Source organism: Pseudorasbora parva, chromosome 22 (genome assembly GCF_024679245.1).
Source record: "Pseudorasbora parva isolate DD20220531a chromosome 22, ASM2467924v1, whole genome shotgun sequence".
NCBI classification, from domain to species: Eukaryota; Metazoa; Chordata; class Actinopteri; order Cypriniformes; family Gobionidae; genus Pseudorasbora; species Pseudorasbora parva.
The window spans coordinates 29431801-29455876 of NC_090193.1; the positions used below are offsets into that span (position 1 = coordinate 29431801).

The window sequence follows — 24076 nt, forward strand, 5'->3', positions numbered from 1 at the left end:
CGCACATACACATAGACCGCTTCTTCAAGGTTGGAGTTCGTTGAGCACTAGCTCTGATTAGGAAACTTTTTTCCAAAACATGATGATAAGATGTTCTTTCTCACATAGTTTCAGACAATTTGTCATTATTCTCTAGTGTTTGAAGATGAAAAGCAAAGTCAATTCTTTAACATACACTTGAAGAAATCATTCAAATAATTTAATATTTAGGAGGATCATGATTAATGACTTAATTATAAATCACTAAAAAGGGTATTCTGGATTCTAGTTCTTGACCCTGTGAGCCCAAAAGGTTCTATATAAGGTGACATGTCTAATAGGGATTTGTCCCGTGGCCTCATGGGATTGTAAAGCGGCATTCGTATGCACATTTCAGACTCTCGCCAGAAGTATAGATCATCCGGATACTTCTTGCCTACTTTTTAATGATGACTGTGAATTCGGACATTCTGACATTCTTTGCTCACATACTGTTTTTCACATACCATATAGAAGGCTATGCTATTTCGGATGCAGCCGCTGTCCACACTGCAGGACAAAGCAGCCAGTACAATTAGGGTTTACACCTCATCTATTTCAGCATCTCATGGGGGAGCTGATGGCCAGCCAATGGGCCGACATCCCTTGGTATGTCAGTTTCTGAAGGGAGCTTGTCATTTTGCCGGTACCAAATTGGGATTTGCCAAAGGGTCTCTCTCTTGAATTCAACACGGAAGTGACTTAAACTGCAATTCACCGACTGGCCGAGGGGCAGTGCTCCCTAAGATGGGCGAGGCTTACCTTCTCCTGGCCACGGAGTGTCGAATTTTCTCATTCAATTGCCTGACGCTACTACTATGGAAGCTTGTTTCCGCCACTGAATAGTAAAAAAGGTAATTGTGACTTTGTATCTCAGAATTCCATGATATAAACTCACAATTGCAAGTTATAAAGTCAGAATTGCTTAATATACAGTCCCAAATGCATGTCAGAAAAAGTCAGAATTGTGAAATAAACTCACAATTGTGAGAAAACATCAGAATTGTGAGATAAAAAGTCACAATTATCTTTGATTTATTTTATTTTTTCGTAAAGGTAAACCAGCTTCCATAGAGGGGAAAACTGCCCAAAAATGCTGGTCTATGATAAGTTTTTTTATTATGCTAAATATGTGTTTTTTGTTTTAGTGAATGTCTGTTTCTCAGATCATAAAAAGTGTGCACCCCTATAGAAACAAAATACCCCCTCATTCTATATATTCTGTCGACGGCCCTGGATTTGCCTTTCGGCTCTCTCACTAAGCCACCATAGCCTATGGCTAATGCAGGTTTAAAAGCTTTGTCTCTCAAGACAGCTTTTCTCTTGGCTATATGCTCTGCTAAAAGGGTTGGAGAATTGTGTGCTCTATCCATTAGTGATGATTGTTTACGTTGGAGGCCAGATGGCACAGGGGGCGACACTCTAGCCTAACCCTGACTTTTTGCCAAAAGTACTTAATCGCAGAACAGGAGAGTTTGCTTACCCTTAAGGCTCATTCACACCAAGAACAATAACTATAAATATAACTAAAAATAATATATTTTAGCGTCCACCAGCAGACAATATCATTCTGTTTATTCTAAGCGCATGCTTGTCTGTCATTTTAAATGCTTGAGCTCGTTACAAAAGGGTGTCAGTTTTTTATCGTTCATCAGCTGGATACAATCTTTCTGAAAGTGATTCCAACAATATTGTCTGAATCTGAAATCGCCCATATATACCCTTAAATATGGCGCACTTTGAGGGGACAGCCATTTGTAGTGGTGTCCGTAACCATAGTTACGTTATTGAGTGCACTCATTCTATTCCACATTGCACCGCAATACCGAATTTGTTCACTTGTTTTCATTCACACCTTCAAGTGAAATAGTGATAGAAATAGTGATTGAGGGTTTAGGGGGCGATTTCAGATTTAGCCATAGTTTCACTGTGGCGTTATTGTTATAGCTGTGGTGTGAACTACTATTCTTTAATATTGAGAACAATTAGAGCTCTTTATAGGTATCATCCTTGGTGTGAACAGCTCTTTAGCTTTTTGTTTGCTATCGAAATGCCAGACTACAGTTTCCACTTTCTAAGCAACGTTTGTCACATTGGTTGGTTGACGTTATCTCCCATGCTTATACTGAAAGTGTTGCCAGTTCTCCTGTGGTAATACAGGCCCACCAAAGTCCCTATCAAGGAAAGTTTGTTCACTCTGCGGCCATATTTGCAACGCCTCCAGGCAGCTATTTCGGGCATACAAGACCATGTCCTATCTATTTGAATAGGTAGCATGAATTAGGGGCATTCCTAAAAACTGCTTGCTGAACACATTTAAGCAAAAAATCTGATATAAAAACGGTCCCATAATTAAAAAAAAAAAAAATGCTCTGATAGCTTTAAAAAAGCGTATATTTCCGACTAAACAAGCCAATGTGCATGTGCAGTCCTAAAATGTACAGAGTTGTAGTTAGGGTTGCATGGTATACCGGTATTGAGAAAATACAGATATATATTTTATTTCAAATTGTACAATATCATGATTTTGCTCATTTCGGTACTTGGTATGCTGCTGTTCTTAAGTTCACCGAGAGATGGCAGTGTACTACCCAAAATGACACAAAACTGGCAAATGTGATAACATAGAGCAAGGGTCAGCAACCTTTTTGTTATGAAGTGCCATTTTTAAGTTTCTGGGCCCTATTTTAATGATCTAAGCACATGGAATCCACTTTTGCTAGTTTTACAATGGAAAAAATGGTTGCCGCACTTGGCGCATGTCCTAAAAGGGTTGCCCCTATTCTCTTAATGAGTAAATGGGTGGGGGTTTTTTTGGTGTAACGTGCTATAAACCAATCATAGTATCATAAAAGCCAGTTGCACTTGCACCATATGCTGGATTGACTATGGAGTTTGCGAGCGGAAAGACTGAACATTCCTCCAGAGAGGAATCCATTTATTTTTAATATTTGAAAATGTTTGTGTGCTGCTGCGCATCCCTGTGTGTGTAATAAGCACACGTATTGTGGACCCGCCTATAGGCGCATATTACTAACGGCCTTTTTAATAACAAAATAGCCATTGACTTTAGACCGTTCAAGTGACGCAGGACATGAAAATGATAGCTGCTTTGGGGTGAAACTAGCAAAAAACACTGGTGTTGTTTGTCACATTGCGCCAGGTGTAAGATAAGGCCCTCTGTGTTCATCACAGCAGACTTGTGCTTTTTATTTTGAGCAGTCCATTGTGCATAATATAAGTCTATAAAAGCATAAATAACAGTGACTGTGAAGGCTAAAATAGTTCTTTATCAAGATAAGAGGATGACTCAGAGAGTTTCATAATAATACATTTGATTGAACAGAAAGATTTTTACCTACAGCTGGATTGTGCTGATGAATGCAGATAAATATTTTCCATTAATTATTACATTGCAGTTGTTGGAAAATGTTGTAACAGTCACACTAATTTAAAGCCTTTACACAGGGTTTTAACCGTATATTCTCTTTTCAATTACTAAACACAATGCTCAGATCAACTTCCAGTTTTTAGCTTCAACTCTCAGAGTTTAAGCAGATTTTTTAACAGAGCTGTTTAATCTGTTTATTTGAGCTCATCCAGGAATGAGAGATGTGCTTCTATCTCTCGTCGCTGTTTTATGGTTCCCATGCAGGTGAGGTTTTAAAGCAAAGGTTGGGCTAATGTGAGATTATCTTTGTCAGATAAAATCCAGCACACTTATAAAACGTAAAAAACAAACAAAATTAATTATTACACTTTCTTTCTTCCAAATTACTTCATTGTTTACCCTTCTTTTTTGTTATAAATGCACTTAAATTTACAAATAGAGTTCTAAATGAATTTTAATGTAAATTGCAACCATGTTTTTTTTTTATTTTTTTTTTTTTTTTTTTTTATTTTTTAAGCAAACCAGCCTATAATTCAGGTTATCCTCAATAACAGTTTTGGAAATATGCATATTGTACGTTTGCATTTGTTTTTGTTAATTAATTACTTATTAAACAAGCACATACATTATAAAAAGGAATTGAGTGAGAGTATAACTGTACAAGAGAGATTAAAGGGATAGTATCATTTACTCACATCATGTTCCAGATCTGTATAAAATTCTTTCTTCTGTTTCTTCTTCTCTACCCAAAAGAAGATATTTTTAAGAATGTTGGTAACCAGACAGTTGATGGTAGCCATAGACTTCCGTATTGTATGGGGAAAAAAGGTGCCGTGAAAGTCAATGGCTAGTCAACTGCCTGGTTACCAACATTATTCAAAATATCTTCTTTTTTGTTCAACTGATAAAAAAGCATTTCATACAGGTTTGAAACAACATGAGGGTGAGCAAATTATGACAGTATTTTGATTTTTGGGTGAACTATCCCTTTAAGGCTTTGTTAACCAGATTGCATACTTATTTTCTATATATATATTTCAATATTTTATTTCTTTATCATAAAATAATAAATTACATCCTATCAAAACCCTATATTGCTGTCACAATTCCCGCAGTTGAATAATATGACCACCAGGCGGTGATATTGATTTTAGCTGCTGCACTTCACCGATTCCGCCACGAGAGGCCGCTCGGCGCATATTTGGAGTTTCAAACTGGAGTCTCTAACGTCTAATGACTGTGGAATATTCATTATAATAATATTGTTCATTTAAAACTAGTGTCTAAATTCTGAAGAAAGTCGGAGTAACTCCTTGGTCATCACATCACATTCACTCCCAAGATCTATCCACACACCACTATACTAACCGCTCAGTTAACCTTTGCGTATTTGAACAGTGTTGTTTATAGCCCTAAGCATCTCTAAGTCCTCGACAAAAGAGAGGATAAAGTTTATTCGAACTCTACCTCTAACCGGAAAACCGCTGCACTGATGTAATACTGCAACCTTTGCGGTTCCAAAACGAGGCGCGGATACTTGACGCTGTCACCTTTGTGGCATCCACAATGGAGCATCGATGACGTAGTCATGGGTTGTGAATGAACTTTTTCATTTCAGCAGATTGAAAAGATATACACTTGAACTGTCTATATGGGAGATAGACTGTATATTGTGCAGTAATGCAGGGTGAGCAGTAGTTAAGTTTAACCAATTATAAATTAGACGAGTTAAGCTAACAGAAATATGGTCTAGCTAATTTTTCCGTTAAGAATGTTCTCTAAACATTGTGAAACGAGTAGGCCTGACATTTAAAATATGTTACGGAATTTTTTAAGGGGGAAAAAACATTCCCTGAACAATGATGTTTTGTGCTAAAGGTTTGAGAACATTATTAGAGACCATAAGAGAATGTTTGTTTATTACTTGAAGTTCTGACAACGTCTGGAAAATTATACACGACACCACACTCCCAATGTGATTGTAGAAGTTTTAGTATAAAAGAAAACAATATTTTCAATGCGTAAATCTTTTAATCATTTAATCACAGGTAAATCATTTACCTTAAAAATATGTGCAATAAAACAATATATTGTTTTAAGAACGCCTTCTAAAAACACTGGTGGCTTGACAAGATGAATTAAACAAAGCTAAACGGGTAATATGCCTGTGTAGATCATCCATGGACGCTTTTTTCTTTTAAAAGCTAATACGGTTAAGGCCTGGCTCATAAATATTAATTCAGGAGCTGACTGGACGGTTGCCATGTGACGTAATAGGGTCCTAATTAATATTCAAGTAGTATGCCTTCGCCATAGTAGACTGTAATTTCTCTCCGTTCCTGGCACAAGTAGACCAGTCCGTGTTTTTGCAAAGCCTCTCAATCCAACCTCAGCTTCAAAGCCCTGAAAGAACTCAGTAGCCTACCAAAAAGCATCCAGGACCAGAGGAGGAGCAGAGATTTTCACTGAGAAACCTCCATCCCTGTGTGATCTCCTCTAACGGGAGAGCTGAAGCGATGGCGGGTTGCGCGGAGGATTCGTGGATTTTTGCTTGACAGGCACCAGAATCTTCTGTTGGATTAGTTGATTTATTCATTTATGGGGGATTTGCATTTACCTAATGAAAAATGCCTTTTGCCAAACGGATCGTTGAGCCCCAGCTGCTGTGCAGACATCCCATCCCTAATGATGAAGGGTTACTGTTCGAGGATCTGTGCTCCATCACCAATGTGGCTCTATCCCGGACCCTGCGGCAGCTCTCCGACCTGTCCAAACACGCCTGCTCCTTATTTCAGGAGCTTGAGAACGAAATAGTCTCCACGAACCAACGGGTTTGGGCTTTGCAGAACAAAATAGGGAAAATTCAGCAAACCGCCTGTGCGCTGGATCCAAAACTGGAGGCTGTGCGTAAGTAGACCATTACGCGTAAATTAGCCTATACGCCTTGGTGATTTTACACATTAAAGTGGGATGGTTTGTACATTATTGGAAAGGAATGAATTAATATGGTGGTTATATGTATCAAGTCACATGTAGACACTGCCTCGAAGCTTTGGCGAGCAAATTATAATGTGTCACACGCCTGTATGCGTAACCAACACCTGCACCGTGACCGGGTGCGCTTTTCGCTACGAACCGAAAAATGACATGCCACACAGTAACCCACCGCTGCATATTGTTGATATAGTTTATATGTGCGCTCGTTAAGATTTTTAACACATAGGAGACAGTTTCAGGTCATTTTCAGCTGTTTGGAGAGAGGGGCGTGTAGGTGCCATGGCTATTAAATTAAAATGGGTAAACGCAACAGCTATCTCTGCAGGTATGACATTATTTTTTTATTGAATTTAATTCATTTGTATTACATTTTTCGATCATATTAAGAAATCTATAGTGTATTCGGTTAAAACGCATAATTGCATAATCCTGCGCTAAACCTGTGCTGTGCTTATTTTTGCACAACCCTATTAAAAAGCGTATATTTAATAAAACAATTAGTCCATGCGATATATTAAACTGCCACTGCACCCAAACGGAAATGCAATATAAATCTACCTAATCGGTGATGTGACATTTAAACACGACGAGATGTCGTTCGCCCACTCTTAAAAGTGGCTGTGCTATGAGAAAATGATGCATTTTAAATCAAACTTAAATGTTGTTGTTGGATATTAAGGGTGTGGAGAGAAAATAAATACCCAGTTGCTTGGGTGCAGCACTAGATGCACAGCAACATCCACATCATATCCATGAAGAAACGTCCAAAAAGGATGGTGAAAGAGGGATATCCATAAAATATGTGATTTAAAAATCCTCCTCCTCCATCATATCAAATGCATGGGCCGATGAAAGCAGGCCCCTTTTTGAAATAAAATGCTACAGCCTCAGCGCCCTTGTCAAGCCTCTGAGGAGATCATAGCCTCATGTGGATCATAGCCTCAGCACTGGGTGCTGCTGTATAGCTTTAATTATAAGCGGATGTTAAGCTGCAGTGGGGCTAAATCCAGTGCATGGATACAGCACCAGAAAGATGGAGATTTCCCCACTCTGTTATGAGTCAAATTGAAACAAGCACATTTGCAGACTTTTGCAATTAGTTTGAATAGGATGAAGCCGTTTCATCCCTGGCAATGCCTTGCGACGTGTTTACGTCCAGGAATAAACTGATTTGACCCAAAAAAAGATTAAGCCATGTAGGTCAAGCTAGGACCTGCTGAAATAATCTCTTTCTCCCAGAGTGATTATTACCATCAGACCAAAACTACTTCACCCCTACAGCTCCTCTGCCCCTTAGCATCAGTGTGCAATAGTGTCATTTTAGAGGACTCGTTGTGGTTTGTCATGTTACGGAGTTCATAGCATGTCATGTCTTTGTAGCTTGGCAGAATGAGGTAAAACTGGCAGTGTGTCTGGTTTTATTGGAGTGCCTGACTGACGTCCTTCCCTGCAGGATAATACAGTGTTTTCTTCTTGGCAGGAATTAAAGGACATTTCAGATATGAGCTTTGCGTTGATTGATGCACTTAACGTTAGATGGCAAAGGTGTTCTTGTTTTATGTGCCATCCAAGTTTATAAGAGCACCCAACTAAAAAATATCCATTATGAATATGAAGTTGGAAATTAATGTCAAACTGATTTGATCGTTGATTAAAATGGTTAGCCTTGTTCCCAGCTAACAGCTTAATGTTCTGGAAGATTCTGGCAAGGTTCTCTCAGGGTTAGGAAGAGAACCTTGAAGAGTTGTATAATAAAACATTCATTCAATGTTATCTAGTCCTTAATAATGTTCTCAAAACATTAGCACAAAAATGTCATCTATATCGTTCATGATGGATGTTCGTCTACCTTTTTTTTTAAATGTTACTACTTGTTTCAGAACGTTCAGAAATTATTCTAAAAGTAACATTTTAATAATGTTCTCTTATCATTCGTATACTAAAAAATAAAAATCTGGATGTTTAAATGTTCAGAGAACATTTAAAACAAATAATGTTTTTATAACTTAATGGCAACGTTAGCAAAATGTACTTTTTGGTGGTCAACATGCCCTGATGAAATATATTTAAAAAAATCTGATCATTTTATAAATACATTTTAAATTATTTGAATTATAATTTAGATTTAAAGGCACGCTATGTAAGCATGTTTACAGTGTGTAGGGATTTTTGGATATTTTAATTTTATTTATTTTTTGTTGGTTTAACTTAAAAAAAGTAAGAAACCTGTTGCCTTAAAATTGAGTTAATTGAAATAAAAAAATTGAGTTGATACAATGAAGGAAATTGGTTTAATACATAGAAACTCAAAAAATATTGTGCACAGAGAAGCATTATAACTTTTAACTCACTCAAATGTATCTAATATGATAAAACAGCACTGCGTTACCACACATACGCATGAGCGGAAGAAGAGGAAGCGGCGATTGTAACAAAAAAAGCTCCGCGAATTCAAGGCGTCATCAAGCTGTGCCTTTGTTTTGAATAAGCGACCTCTAGTGGAGAGAAATTACATGTTTAATGTAATTTAAAGACTATTTCACAACAGTAATAAAACCTTTTCTTTTTCTATTGAAGCATTTATGCATTTTTCTCTAATCAACATTCTAGTGATTATACATTCACTTTACCCTCAAAACGGCTTGATTTCCTCAAACATCAAACACCTAAAGACAGTCAGAGCTATACTGTATGATTCCGTGGATTTCTGAGAAAAGCCCCAAATCCAGAGATTTCCAAAAGCCTGTTCCACATCAAAAAGGGTTCGATTCATCCCTGGTGTTATCCTGTAGTCTGGTTAATGTAGATAAAAGCAACTAATTACCAAAAATGATAGAGTACGGTCTACGAATGTGTTTGTATGTCGCATGATTAAAGGAGGACAGTGTTACGCTAAAGCTGGTTGCTGTGTCTGACTTTGCAGTCAAAATACAAAGATTAAAAGCGAGGGGTTTTGCCGTCTTAAGTTTCGAAGAGCACAAACTTACGCTAGTCTGTAATTTTTGCATTCTTTGACAGACTTGATAAGAATTCTTGACTATTTTATCACTCATTTCAAGATGTCAAGTTGTTTTTTGTTTGAGAATTGATTATGAAAGGAAAAAAACAAGAAAGGGTGGACAAAGATATTACCTTGCATTTGATTACAAAACATTGGTTGTAAACAACTGTGCTGGGAGCCTCCAACTGTCTCATTGTGCGTGTGATAGCCCTTCATGGCTCGATAAGTGTAAACGATCCTAATCCCATAATTGCTGTGCATTGTCTTGTTATTCCAGTGATGGCATGTGGTGCCAGGAACGACACCCTCCTGAATTTGAATGGACAGTTGGCCATATAACTTTTATTGTGACCTTTGTCTCTGCAGATCTTTTTTATTTAAAACAAGTCCTGGATTGTTAAAAAAGTAGGCTTAGATGATTTATAAGAACCAGCAGCTCCAAAATTTAATTCACAAAACTTATTTGAATTTATATTTTGAATATTATATCCTTTATCCTATTCCCAGCTGTTTTTTTAATGTTTATATTAAGTTATGAAAGTGTTAGAATATTCTCTAAACATTAAAAGTGTCCAATTTTATAAATGTTTTTTTTTTAATTCATGGGCATGTGAACGTTAATGGAACATTCATTCCATTGTATCATTTTGCAAACATTGTCGGAATGTTGATTTTGAAAGTTCTCTGAACATTTTAAGTATAACATTTAAAAAAAAAAGTTAGACGAACATTTATTAAAAATAATAATAATAATACTTAAAAAAAAAAAACATTCCATGACCGAGGTATGAATGTTTTTTGTGCTTTAATGTTTTGAGAACATTATTGTAGATGAGATAAACTTTAAATGAACGTTATATTAACGTTACCGGAAGAACATTCAGAACTAAAACTTTAGCTAAAATTATGAGAACGTTTCTTTGCAGGACAGAAAAACGAATGTAGTTTTTAAGAAACAAATGTAGTTTTGTTGCTAACATCGCATAACAATAAATTCACACGAGGGACAATAAATAGATGGAATATACAAAACAGCTAGTGCAACATCCTGTAACGATGACAGTTGTTTTTATGGTGATTGTCACAATTTTAAAAAAGCATGGAGTGAGGTGGATTATTAAGGTGTCTTGAGTAATAAATATGATGCAATGTATGTGCAATATATAGAGAGGGGAGTCCATATGATTCCTGTCGCTGTGTCGTGTGTCAGACAGTGATTTGTATCAAGCTGTCAGATAGTGTGAAAAAAAATGTTTTAACACAGTTATTTGAGTTATTTGCATAAATCTTCCTTAGTCTTGGTCCTGCAGGAAGTGGGTAAAAAATGGAACACTTGCAATTAATATATTATTTTAATAAGCAGTGCATAAAAATGATAAGTACATATGTCACTGGATCGCACTGCACAACAGAACAAGAACAGCTACACAGTGGCACAGCATTTGGTCTAGTCTTGGATCTAATCCATTCTGGGACGCTTTACTCTTCCCATGCTGTGGAATGAAGTGAGAAGGCCTGTGATCTGGCTTCCCCAGCGAGGATGGGTAGAGATTACCTTGCCTGCCCCCGGACCTGTTTAATTAGACAACATCTTTCCCAGAGCTTTCAGACGTTTGCAGGTTTTACTAATGAAGGGAAAACATCAGAATGAGAAAAGTCGACTCGTAGCGACTGGTGAAACAGCTTTGACTTGTTACACTTAACACCCACACCATCAGTCTCAACTTTGTACTTTTGAAAACTGTCTATGTATGACCTGAGGAAACTGAGTTGTTTTAATCCTAATTCTTACAATAATGTATGCTGATCTTGCATAAAGAAAACGGATAGATATGGCTGTTAAAATATGGCAATACTTTATAGTAAGGTCTTATTTGTAAACATTAGTATTTGCATTAGATAATATGAACTAACTATGAGCTATTTAAAGCATTCATTATTTAACAATAGTTTGTATTGTGTGTGTGTGTGTGTGTGTGTGTGTGTGTGTGTGTGTGTGTGTGTGTGTGTGTGTGTGTGTGTGTGTGTGTGTGTGTGTGTGTGTGTGTGTGTGTGTGTGTGTGTGTGTTGTATAGTGTGTGTGTATGTATATAATCATGATGTAAAAAATTTGGACATTTAAAATACATTTATTGTAAGTGTCAAATGTATATAAATTACACACAAATATTTATTTATATATATTATATATAATTTGTATATTGCATATTGTATATCATTTTTTAATGATAAAACATAATTTAATTTATGTTTGTGCAAATATAAAAACATTTAAAATATTATATATTGATAAACATAAAGGAAATAAAGTGTATATATATATATATATATATATATATATATATATATATATATATATATATATATATATATATATATATATATATATATATATCAAGTAAATAAAATGCATTATTATAATATATACCGATTAATTTGAATCTAATAAATTAAAATACACTTGCCCGATCAAGACAGTGTAATGGCATTCTTTTTCAGTTTTCTATTTAATATAATTCTCATAAATATGAAGTCATTTTAACTGGTTTATTTTACCACAAATGTTATAACGGTCCGTTCTCTTCCATGCGATTCTTCTTAAAATATAATCTTTTTTTGTTTGTTTTTGGGGGTTTTTCCCCCCATGAAAGTAGAATAGTAATAGGCCTGAGGGAGAGGGGGTCTAACCTTTTAATAGAGCCCAATGCAGCATCCACTCTCTTTGCTCTAAGAGCCCCTGGAGCAAAATTCATTGTCCTGTAGCTTTAGACAAACCCACAGCCACAGCACCCCCCATATTTTCCCCCCCCCCCCCCCCCCACACACACACACACAGTATATGTAGTACCCACAAGCAGAAAAGGATTTTGTTTGTTTGTACAGACAATAAATAAATAAATGCACGCAAATGTAATACAGACAAACACTTGCAACCCAGAAAACAAACTTGAAACACACTTCATCTTCCATTCTTTGTTTGTCTTATAATAGGTGGAGGGCTCTCTGGCCAGTTCCATTTTGATAAGTATTGTATCATACATAAATGAGTCTCAGTGGCCTGGAATTAAAGTAGCTATGGACGGCACATCATCCTCTCAGCTCCAGGCCACTGTGTGCTCAGCTCTGATTGGTCAGATTCAGACAGCGCTGTAGCCCATGGTTTAAATACTCAAAGTTTGCCCACCATTTGCACACACACACACACACACACACACACACACAGTCTTAGAGAACAAGTCTACCGTGAGCACTTGTGCATTGCCTCAGGTCAAAACAAGGATATGAATGCTTTTACTTGTGATGGCTTTTAGATCTAACATTCTACAGTTTGATAAAGATGCATCAACTTGCATATTGATTTGTTTAACTGAGGTCCACCAAGCTGAATAAATAGTATATGTTGGAATCCCAAATGCAGCATATAAAACATTTAGATGCTTTGTAAAATGTGGAGAATATGGCAGAAAAAAAATCTTTCCCTTTAATAAAAAAGAACTCATTTATAAATAGCTTATTGAACAAAAAATTATATTCATTATTTAGGGTGTGAAAATGAAGCAGTTCTTTTCAATAGAGAGTATTTAAATAAAAAGGAACCTTTACTTCAACTGGCGGCATTTGTGCAAAAACATATGCCAGTCATTTACTTGACTGCAGGAGCCATTCCTGATGGCAAATTCTGCTAAGAGCGGCAAACTTCATGCCAAGTACACACTATTAGGTAACTTTAAGCATATAGTAAAAGTGCTTTGTGTTTTATGTGGAAATCATATATAGCCAATATTCAATGTTTTTTATTTTTTTTAAGTTCCAAATGTGAACTATGTGAGAATTAAGATTACTGATTTTCTCATGCAATATATATATATATATATATATATATATATATATATATATAAAAATCCAATGCTTGGTCTGCTGCTTGGTTGATATTTCATGGTTGAGAAGATATTTGAGTTGTTGTTCTCTTTGCCTTAGGGCTGGGCTGTCTCTAACATAGAGGTTAACACCATGGAGTGTTATACCACTTCCTTTCAGGTAATTTAGTACACACAAAGGGAGAATGACACTCATTTACTTCAAATGTAAGCTCAAAATGAAGTATTAGGTACGTTCAAAGGAAGTGGACGAGGGAAAAATATAATATTTATGGTCTAATGGGTGCTTTGGGTTACTATCAGGAGTTTTTATGATGACCTGTACCTCTATTTGCCCCTGCAGTATTTTTCTTAGAAATGTCAAGCTCATCTCTATAATATGTAGCATATCTTATACTAATATATACCAACACACAAGTTTGAACACAAACTTTTTGATTATTACCATTTTTAGAATTAGAATAATCACACACACACACACACACACACACACACACACACACACACACACACACACACACACACACACACACACACACACACACACACACACACACACACACACACACACACACACACACACACACACACACACACATTAAATTGATTAAAAGTGAGAGTAATGACTTTTACATTGTAAATATATACATACACTCACCTAAGGGATTATTACCTTTCACCTTCAGAACTGCCTTGATTCTACAAGGTGCTGAAAGCATTCTTTAGAAATGTTGACTCATATTGATAGGATAGCATCTTGCAGTTGATGGAGATTTGTGGGATGCACATCCAGGACACTAAGCTCCCGTTCCACCACATCCCAAAGATGCTCTATTGGGTTGAGATCTGGTGACCGTGGGGGCCATTTTAGTACAGTGAACTCATTGTCATGTTCAAGAAACCAATTTGAAATTATTCAAGCTTTGTGACATGGTGCATTATCCTGCTGGAAGTAGCCATCAGAGGATGGGTACATGGTGGTCATAAAGGGATGGACATGGTCAGAAACAATGCTCAGGTAGGCCGTGGCATTTAAACGATTCCCAATTGGCACAAAGGGGCCTAAAGTGTGCCAAGAAAACTCTCAAGGTTGTGCGTGTTGTGGCTTCACAAATGCTTTGCTGCATACCTCGGTTGAAACGAGTGGTTATTTCAGTCAAAGTTGCTCTTCTATCAGCTTGAATCAGTCGGCCCATTCTCCTCTGACCCCTAGCATCAACAAGGCATTTTCACCCACAGGACTGCCGCATACTGGATGTTTTTCCCTTTTCACACCATTCTTTGTAAACTCTAGAAATGCTTGTGCGTGAAAATCCCAGTAACTGAGCAGATTGTGAAATATTTAGACCGGCCTGTCTGGCACCAACAATCGAGAATAGAGAATGCCATGCTCAAAATGGCTTAAATCACCTTTTTCCCATTCTGACATTCAGTTTGGAGTTCAGGAGATTGTCTTGACCAAACCCTTAAATGCATTGAAGCAACTGCCATGTAATTGGTTGATTAGATAATTGCATTAATGAGAAATTGAACAGGTTCCTGAAAATCCTTTAGGTGTATATATATATATATATAATATGAGAGAGAGAGAGAGAGAGAGAGAGAGAGAGAGAGAGAGAGAGAGAGAGAGAGAGAGAGAGAGAGAGAGAGCTATACTGGATCACTACATTAGTTTTCTCAGTAACTAAGGGGTTACATCATTGGTTTTGAAGTAATTCAACTCACAGCTTTGTTGTTAATAGAGAAACGCTTAACAAATGCAGGTTTTTACACACACATCTCTCTTTCTCTCTCTCTCGATAATTAATTCAAATATATACTGTAATTAATTAATTTAAATTAATGTAATCTTATGCTCTACTTCATCTCTGTGTCTGATTTAAAGCGGGCAGAATGCTAGATCTAACAAACCATATCTGATAACAAGGCCATAACCATGTCTTAGACATTGGGGCAGGGGACAAAGTTGTTGTTGTTTTTTGGTCTGGGGAGGGGTGCAGGGTCTTATTTGTTTATTAAAGGAATTAAATTATTAAAGGATTCAAATGGATTTAAGAAAATAAAGAGAAAAAAATAAGAACGCTAAAAGTTCCAGTTCTATTGTAGTTAATATGAAGTAAACAGTTTTTTAAATATATATTTTTTTAGATTTGCACACATTCACTCTTATTTTCGTCTGCCTAATATGTAAAAATACAAAACGTTTCACATCACGTCAAATTTAGTTATGATTTACATTCATAATGTAACATTTTCAATTGAAAAAGGTTGTAATTTCATAAAAAATGTGGAGTAGATTGCATAATTTGATATTACTGTTGGTGGCTGAATGTTTTTATCTTAAAACAGTTGTCAAATATTACATGTTTAGCTACCGCACTAACTTTCACTAACTAAAGTGTTGCGTTGGAAATGCACCGGTAAGCCCCGCCTTGTTTGATTTGATTGGCCAGCTTACTCATTCTGACAGTGACAAGCGCTGTTAGAACGTTGAGGCAGACCAGCATAAAAATGTTACATTTTACATTGTCATCAGCAACAAACCGAGCAATGTGTAATGGAGTAAACAGAGCAGCATCAACAATATCAAATATTGGGGAGGACAATTTGAGCATTTCTAATTATTCAGGAAGACTTGTCCCCCCTCTGCTGTAGCATTATCCTTTACATATTTAATTGTATAAGTGCTACCCCATGCTCACGTTCATTTAAACATCTGGTTAATGACAGAGTTTAAGTCCTGCTGACCTCATGAATAATTAGTAAGACCAGCAGGTCCAGCGAGAATCTCTTTCTTTTATTGCCATCAAATATTCATAAACTAATTGTATAGGCTATTTTTGAGGGAATTAGTGCAACCTACATACAGTAGCTTTAAAAGAAAAGGGATGTGGAGCAGAGTGGATCTTACAGCTTTCACTGATACTCTGTCAAGACATAATTAAACCAATGGATTGTTCGACCATCAAGACCACTGTGTTTTTATCTAAAAGATGCAATTCTCTATTTGTCCCAACTTGTTCTGAGCAGAGCCCCACCCCCCCCAAAAAACACACACACACACACACGCACACACACACACGGCTTACAGTACCCCCATCTTAAAAAAGAGCAGCCCAGCGAGCAGAAACACGTATACTGAAGTCAGAGAGCACCTGTGTATGCGGGTTAGTGGCAGGTGTCGCCTCTGCCAACTGAAACATGACTGGTGACTTGCCCTTACTATTGCAGCAAAGCATTACTGTTTGTGTATATTCCAGGCTTATGTTTTAAGTTTCATTCTAATCTTACAGAGGTAGTGAAGGACAGTCAGATTGTAGAGACTACACAAGTTAACAAAAATATATCCTAAAGAATGTTTTGCTAACGTTCCATTAACTTATGAAAACATTTTCTCAATGTTCCCTGATTATTATTTTTTTTTAAATGTTAAAAAAATTTATGTTAATGGAATGTTACTTTTGAATGTTCTATAACAAGTAGTATCATTTCAAAATTGTACAGTATAAAACGTTTTATGCTAACATTTTGAGAACATTATTAAAGACCATATAACTTTGAATGAACATTCTATTAATGTTACAGGAAGATTGTGTGTTCATAACTTAGAGAGAACCTTGCCAGAACATTAGCCAAAGTTATGAGAATGTTTCCTGTTAGCTGGGTAGATAATAAATGATTTAATTAAACATAAGCATATTTCTAATAAACATTTCTCTGCCATCTTGAATTTTTTTTTCCCACTGACTTTGTCGCAATGCATTTTATGATAAGGTTCCCTGGGTTTTGACTGAGACAGAACAATAGACATATTTTGTTTATCTGTGATAAACAATTAAAATCAGTTAAAATGCATGCCTGTTCATTTACATATTTAAAGGGATAGTTCACCCAAAAATTAAAATTACCTCATTATTTACAGACCCTCAAGCCATGTATATGACATTTTTCTTTTAATACAATATATATATATATATATATATATATATATATATATATTAGGGCCAGGACTCGATTAAAAAAAGGAATCTAATTGATTAGAGGCTTTGTAATTAATTAATCGCATTTTAATTGCATATAAATATTTGACCTGAGAACAATGAGTAAGTAATTTTTAAAGTAAAGTAATTTTTCACATGGATTTTTAGTATACCATAGAATAATGACTGAATACATAAGCTTAATCAACAAAATATAGTTTATTTATTTCAGTTCAGCAGACCAGTGCAATGTTTGCCATTAAGTGTAGCAAAAGCATATTTGTGATATTTGAGGCTCGATGTGCTGCGGTGAAACGCAAATTTCTTGTTGTAAAGCTTGCACACAACCATGCTCTTGTCGACGGTTCCATCCTTTCGTTTTTAAAAAAACAAAATTTCCCATCCACGGGGCCAAGCAAAGCGGTCTCATCAGCTTCTTCGTTCATGTTCACATGGTTTGTTGTTGTCGTGACTCGTGAGCGCTAGTTGGTGTTCCAGTATAATCGGCCCGTCGAAACTCATTCATTGTTCCGCGGTGCAAAAATAAGTGTGGATAAAATTTAGGGCCGGGACTCGTTTAAAAAAATTAATCTAATTAATTAGAGGCTTTGTAATTAATTAATCGAAATTAATCGCATTTTAATCGCATATAAATATTTTACCTGAGAACAATGAGAAGTAATTTTTCACATGTATTTTTAGTATACCATTGAATAATGACTGAATACATAAGCTTAATCAACAAAATATTGTTTATTTATTTCAGTCCAGCAGACCAGTGCAATGTTTGCCATTAAGTGTAGCAAAAGCATATTTGTGATATTTGAGGCTCGATGTGCTGCGGTGATACGCTAATTCCTTGTTGTATAGCAGGGGTGTCCAATCCTGCTCCTGGAGGGCCACTGTTCTGCTGAGTTTAGCTCTAACCCCAATTAAACACACCTGTACCAGCTCATTAAGGTCTTATTAGGCATACTAGAAACTTTAGCAGTGTATTGAGGCAAGCTGGAGCTAAACTCTGCAGGACGTCAGTGGCCCTCCAGGACCGACTTTGGATACCCCTGTTGTATAGCTTGCACACAACCGTGCTCTTGTCGACGCTTCCATTCTTTCGTTTTTTAAAACTAAATTTCCCATCCACGGGGCCAAGAAAAGCGGTCTCATCAGCTTCTTCGTTCATGTTCACTATGGTTTGTTGTTGTCATGGTTGTTGTCGTGACCAAGCGGCAACCTCCCGCGATCTCTCTTGAAGCCAATACGGAAGTACTGTAAACTGCAATTCCTCAACTGGCCACTAGGGACAGGCTCCAGAAGGGAGCAGAATCTCATTGAGCCCCATGTTAAAATTCTCAACTTTAAAGCAGAAAAAAACATGTTTACAGCCTGGTACAAATTGTGGTTTTGGCTTATATGGCTAATTTTGATCTTCATGACAACTCTGAGGGGGGTGAATTTTTTTATAACTCATTCGTTTACGTTATATAAAGCCTTAAGGTTCTGCATAATTAAGGGCGTGGTTACAAGTGGATAGCCATTTATCCGCCGTCTATAGTCATTGCGTCACCTCAGCTCCGCGCACATCCCGCCTTTTTGCCCATTTTCTGTTATCCGGGAGTGACACGCGTTGACTCGCTCACAAGATGGCAACGCCCAGCTCGACCATACTTTAAAGGGATCCCCTGGTGTTGAGACTTGTATGGCTTAAAATAACATAAATTATGTCTCTTACTGAATTATGTAGTAGAAAACCCATGAAAGATCTACGTTATTTTAAAAATCGATTTTATATTTGGACCATGGGCGGCGCCATTTTGTTTGCGTTCTAGGTTGATGACGTAGAGTGGTTGAACTCCTCAATCAGCTGGCATTACCCGTAGCTATTTTTACCACAACGCAACTCGAAAATTGTTTCAGAGTTAAACAAAACCAATGAATTCCTTTGTAATTATACTTAAAACACACTCAAACATACATGTGCACACAAACTCACCTACACAAGTCACAAACAGATCGGCGGGCGCGCACACGACAGGCTCTGTCTCAATCGAGATGTTGGGCTGCTCAGTCTCCACGACAGGGGCTGAATCTGAAATCGACCCTATACCCTTAAATAGGGCATTATTTGAAGGGACGGACATTTGTAGTGTTGTCCGACATCATAGTGGACATGTTCGAGTGCAGTCATTCAGTCTCACGTTCACCGCAATAACGAGTAAAGCCGATTTACAAACAGCTGTCCGACTTCACGCACTCAAACATACATGTGCACACAAACTCTCTATCTCACACAGACTCACACACACCCCAACAGATCGGCGCGAACACACACACACACACACACACCCCCCAACAGATCGGCGCGAACACACACACACAACAGATCGGCGCGAACACACACACACACGCACGCACTGCGCGCGCATACATAACCCTCAATCTATTCCCTGTGTTGATATCCTGTTCAACACATCCTGTTCCCTAGATAGACTGTTGATAGTAGATTAACTATAATGCCTAATGTGACCAGCAGAGGGAAATATCTAGGTAGGACGATGGGATAAAGTAACGTGAGGAAGAGAGGCAGGATGTTTTGGTGATGATGCATGCGATTGAGACAGAGCAGTCAGGTGTGTGTGTGCGCGCCCGCCGATCTGTTTGTGACTTGTGTAGGTGAGTTTGTGTGCACATGTATGTTTGAGTGTGTTTTAAGTACAATTACAAAGCAATTCATTTGTTTTGTTTAACTCTGAAACAATTTTCGAGTTGCGTTGTGGTAAAAATAGCTACGGGTAATGCCAGCTGATTGAGGAGTTCAACCACTCTACGTCATCAACCTAGAACGCAAACAAAATGGCGCCGCCCATGGTCCAAATATAAAATCGATTTTTAAAATAACGTAGATCTTTCATGGGTTTTCTACTACATAATTCAGTAAGAGACATCATTTATGTTATATTAAGCCATACAAGTCTCAACACCAGGGGATCCCTTTAAGCTTCAGAACGGCTTATCAGAATCCTATGGGTGACGTCACGGACGCTACGTCCATATTTTTTTACAGTCTATGGTCGTGACTCATGAGCGCTAGTTGGTGTTCCAGTATAATCGGTCCGTCAAAACTCATTCATTGAAAAACGTTCCGCGGGGCAAAAATAAGTGCGATTAATTTTTTTTTTTTTTGCGTAATTAATTAACGCGTTAAAGTCCCGTAGTTAATTAATCTTAATTAACGCGTTAAAGTCCCGGCCCTAATATATATATATATATATATATATATATATATATATATATATATATATATATATATATATATAAATTCCTGGATAATCGAATCATTATAATGCATTCAACTTAAGAAGAAAGTGTAACGCCTCTCTCAGTTCCAAATGCTCCCGCTACGTACAACGACATTCGTCATGCCTTTTTCTGTAAATTGAATACAGAAGTTCTGGAGGAAGAGAGTTATTTTACTTTATAACGTTTTAAATATGGATTTTTACACACACACACACACACAAAAATATGGATACATTTTACACAAAACCATCGATTCACTTCAGAAAGTCTTTATTAACCCCAGGAGCCGTGTGGAGCACTTTTATAATGGATGGATGCACTTTTAGGGGCTTCAAATTTTAGTTAGTCATTCATTGGCATTATAAAGCTTTGAAGAGCCAGGACATTTTTTTAATATAAGTTTGATTGTGTTCGTCTGAAAGAAGAATGTCATACACCTAGGATGGCTTGAGGGTGAGTAAATCATGGGGTAATTTCCATTTTTGCATGAACTATCCCTTTAAATATGTATAGGAGAATAGAAGAGCACAACGAGGATCATAAAGTCAACATTTTTGCCTTCTGCCTTCTAGCCTTCTCAGTGCTCTACTTTTCCCTTAGAGTTAGTCTACTTCTGAGTTTGACAGTGCTTTTAATGTTTAATGCACTTTGATTTTCACTGCAGACACATCAAGGCTATGAGGCCTGTCTGCAAACTGTTCATGGTGATGGAAAAGAAAACTGCATCCTCTAAAAACAAAGTCTCAGAAATAAAGGTTGAGCTGAGAAACAGTCAAACTAGTAAATCGGGGGAAAGTATGATGTTAGCCTTAACCTGGACCAGAAACAGTCACCATTTTGATCAAACTGAAAGAGAGGCATTTTCTTTAAAAGCAAACAAAAGGGATTCTTTGCTTAGAGAGATATGCACTGTACGTTGAATAAGTAACATAATTATCAGGTATAATTCAAATTCAGTCATATCTACACTGTTTTACCATATGAAGATACCTTGCCCTCTTATCGAGTGCTATTCGGCACAGTGAGAGATGATCATACAGTTTCCCCCAATAAATCCACTCAAGGTTCATTCCTTAGTCTGAACGCTTTTAGTCTTGGTGAAAGAAATGTGTCTTATGATAAAATATAAATGGACAGAACCATTTCTCAATTGGGAATTGTCACCATAACTCAGCTATAAGGCTGTTTGTGTCCGTTTTGGGTTGCTCTCTGAAGCAATCACAGCGGTACTTCCATTTGATCATTTCAGGTCATGTCCCACTTTTAACTCAAACGGGAAGTGACAGCCTAAACCAAAGGGTGAAAGTCTGACCAGTTATTCTCTGCTGGTGAATCCTGTGTAACATTCTTATTGGTGGTGGTGGGGGCTCTTCATTGATGGTCCTAAAATATCTGTCATCTCACCTTTTTTTGTTTTCTGTATAAGTGGCCTTGTTGCTATTAATAGAATGACAATACTGAAAATAAAGCATATTCATAATGGGATTAAATAATATGTTATGTCATATTTAAAAGTTATATTTTAGGAGAAATTAAAGCAAAAGATGTGAAGGGAATTTCCTACAAGGAGAATAGGCTATCTAAGACTAGCTGATGCATAAACAGGTCTCAATTCCCCACAACATTTAACCAGTCACCAGCTTAAAAAAATAGAGAGAGAAAGAAAGAAGTCAATGTTAACATCATATCATATAATTCTCATGACAGTGAACTCATTTCTCAACCTGTGCGAGGGCGGCGATACTGATTCTAGTGTGTTCAGTCAGGAGCCTTAATCATTTTATTGATAAATCCATGTCTGATGAACATTTTTTATCTTATATCGCCCTTAGAAACATTCTCCTTGACAACATTTCAGCATTTTTTAGGTGTATCTGTATTTTCTTTCGGCTTATTTGGAATCGGAACTAGGCTGATTCGCGAACAAAACACTCTTTTGAGTCGGTTCTTTTCAATGAATCGGTCAAATTGGGAGAAGGGAGAAACCAGGAGAAACGAATCAACTGTTTGCGATTGAATCACTCTTTCAAATCGATTCTTTACAATGGATCCCTCAATTGGCTTAGTGAAAATGTCTGAATGGATTTGAATCATTTAGAGTGTTTACTGAGGCAAAAAGGAAAATACTTTACTACAGGTAAATACAATTTATAACAAATAGCACAACAATTTTGCATGTTTTTTTTCTGATATGTTGCCTATCCGTTACCATGTAAACAAACACCATAAATTAACGGTAATCAGTTAAGTCTCTTAAGGTACATTAGGCTATCAAAGTATATTTCTTTATTTTTATTGTTTATGCCAGTTTACGATTGCATAGCATGCTTTTTCCATATCTTGTTAATCATGGCATCAAATGGGGTAACGTTAGGTGGGGTGTTTTCCCCAGAAAGTGTGTATGTCTATTTGTGTAGGTATTTCAAAACAGTTGTAACTTTCTCTCTCCTTTTTGCACAGAGAGCAACTTTTAACAATACTCCAAGGTGTTATGTGAGTGAATATCACTGAAGTATACTTCACTCTAGATCCAGACTCTTAACTCCATGATAAGATATCTTGTTAGTTCAGACAGAGGGGAAGCTTCTGGCATGGGTCCGCTTGGCTTCTTCTTAACTGTGTGTTAAGACTAATCATGTTTTCTGCATGTGATCTGTCAGTAATTCCTGCATACTTTGATCACACGGCTATGATGATGAAACAAGCAGAATTCTCATGCGATCTGGATGAGCTATGCTTCATTCCCACCCACCCCCCCACCTTTTCTAGTCATAGATACACAGCTGGAGAAAGACAGATTTATGTTGATCTGTTCTTATATTAGCTCTTTGATGATTTTCTGTCAGATTACTCCGGAATGTCTGACGCCATTCTCAATAAATTTGTTTTTATGGCATGAATAATTTTTCATACCTCAAAAGGACACCTTGGGAAATCATTAACCACCTCTCTCAATTCACTGGATGTATAGTTGGGTTAAACTGCAGTTTGACTTGAGCTGGCGATTTGCCCAGACTGAGCACAGCTATGCTCTGCAAACAGTGAGAGACGTGGTGTCTGTCATAATTTCTGAATCCTGTCTGCTACTTTTAGTCTTAAAAATGTATCAAAACCACAAAGGGGGATCCAGATTTACAAAATACCTAGCTGAAGAGGAGCTGGAGCTAATGTAGTGACAAAACCAGACAAATTCAACTCTTTCTGCAGCTGCTGCATTCATAATGGTCACTGATCATTACTGTGATGAATCGTACAAAGTGAAGTCTAATAATTAAAGTCAAATACTTTCCTATCTTATTTTAGGAAATAGTTTAGTTAGTCACATGAGGAAGTTGTCACAAGGGATGTATCTCAGTAACTATTACTTATAATGATTATTAAAAAAAATGACTTGCTATTTTTCTCTGTTACTTTCATGCTTGCTCATGAAAACGTGCTTTGTATTTTTTATTCGTAATTCGTCAGTCCAGGCCACCTTCTTCCATTGCTGTGGTCGAGTTCTGATGCTCACGTG

The 24076-nt window shown here is 36.9% G+C and overlaps 1 protein-coding gene across 2 annotated transcripts in view; it reads left to right on the forward strand.

The window, feature by feature from the left end:
- The first annotated feature begins 5769 nt into the window (after positions 1-5769).
- Positions 5770-24076, forward strand: part of nhsb (Nance-Horan syndrome b (congenital cataracts and dental anomalies)) — an 80771-nt gene continuing 62464 nt past the window's right edge. Inside the window, exon 1 of one of the 2 annotated variants that reach the window (XM_067430886.1) lies at positions 5770-6316. In XM_067430886.1, coding sequence (XP_067286987.1) covers positions 6037-6316 — 280 coding nt within the window. In that variant the 5' untranslated portion in view covers positions 5770-6036. The remainder of the gene's footprint in view (positions 6317-24076) is intronic. The other variant, XM_067430885.1, reaches the window with a different exon arrangement.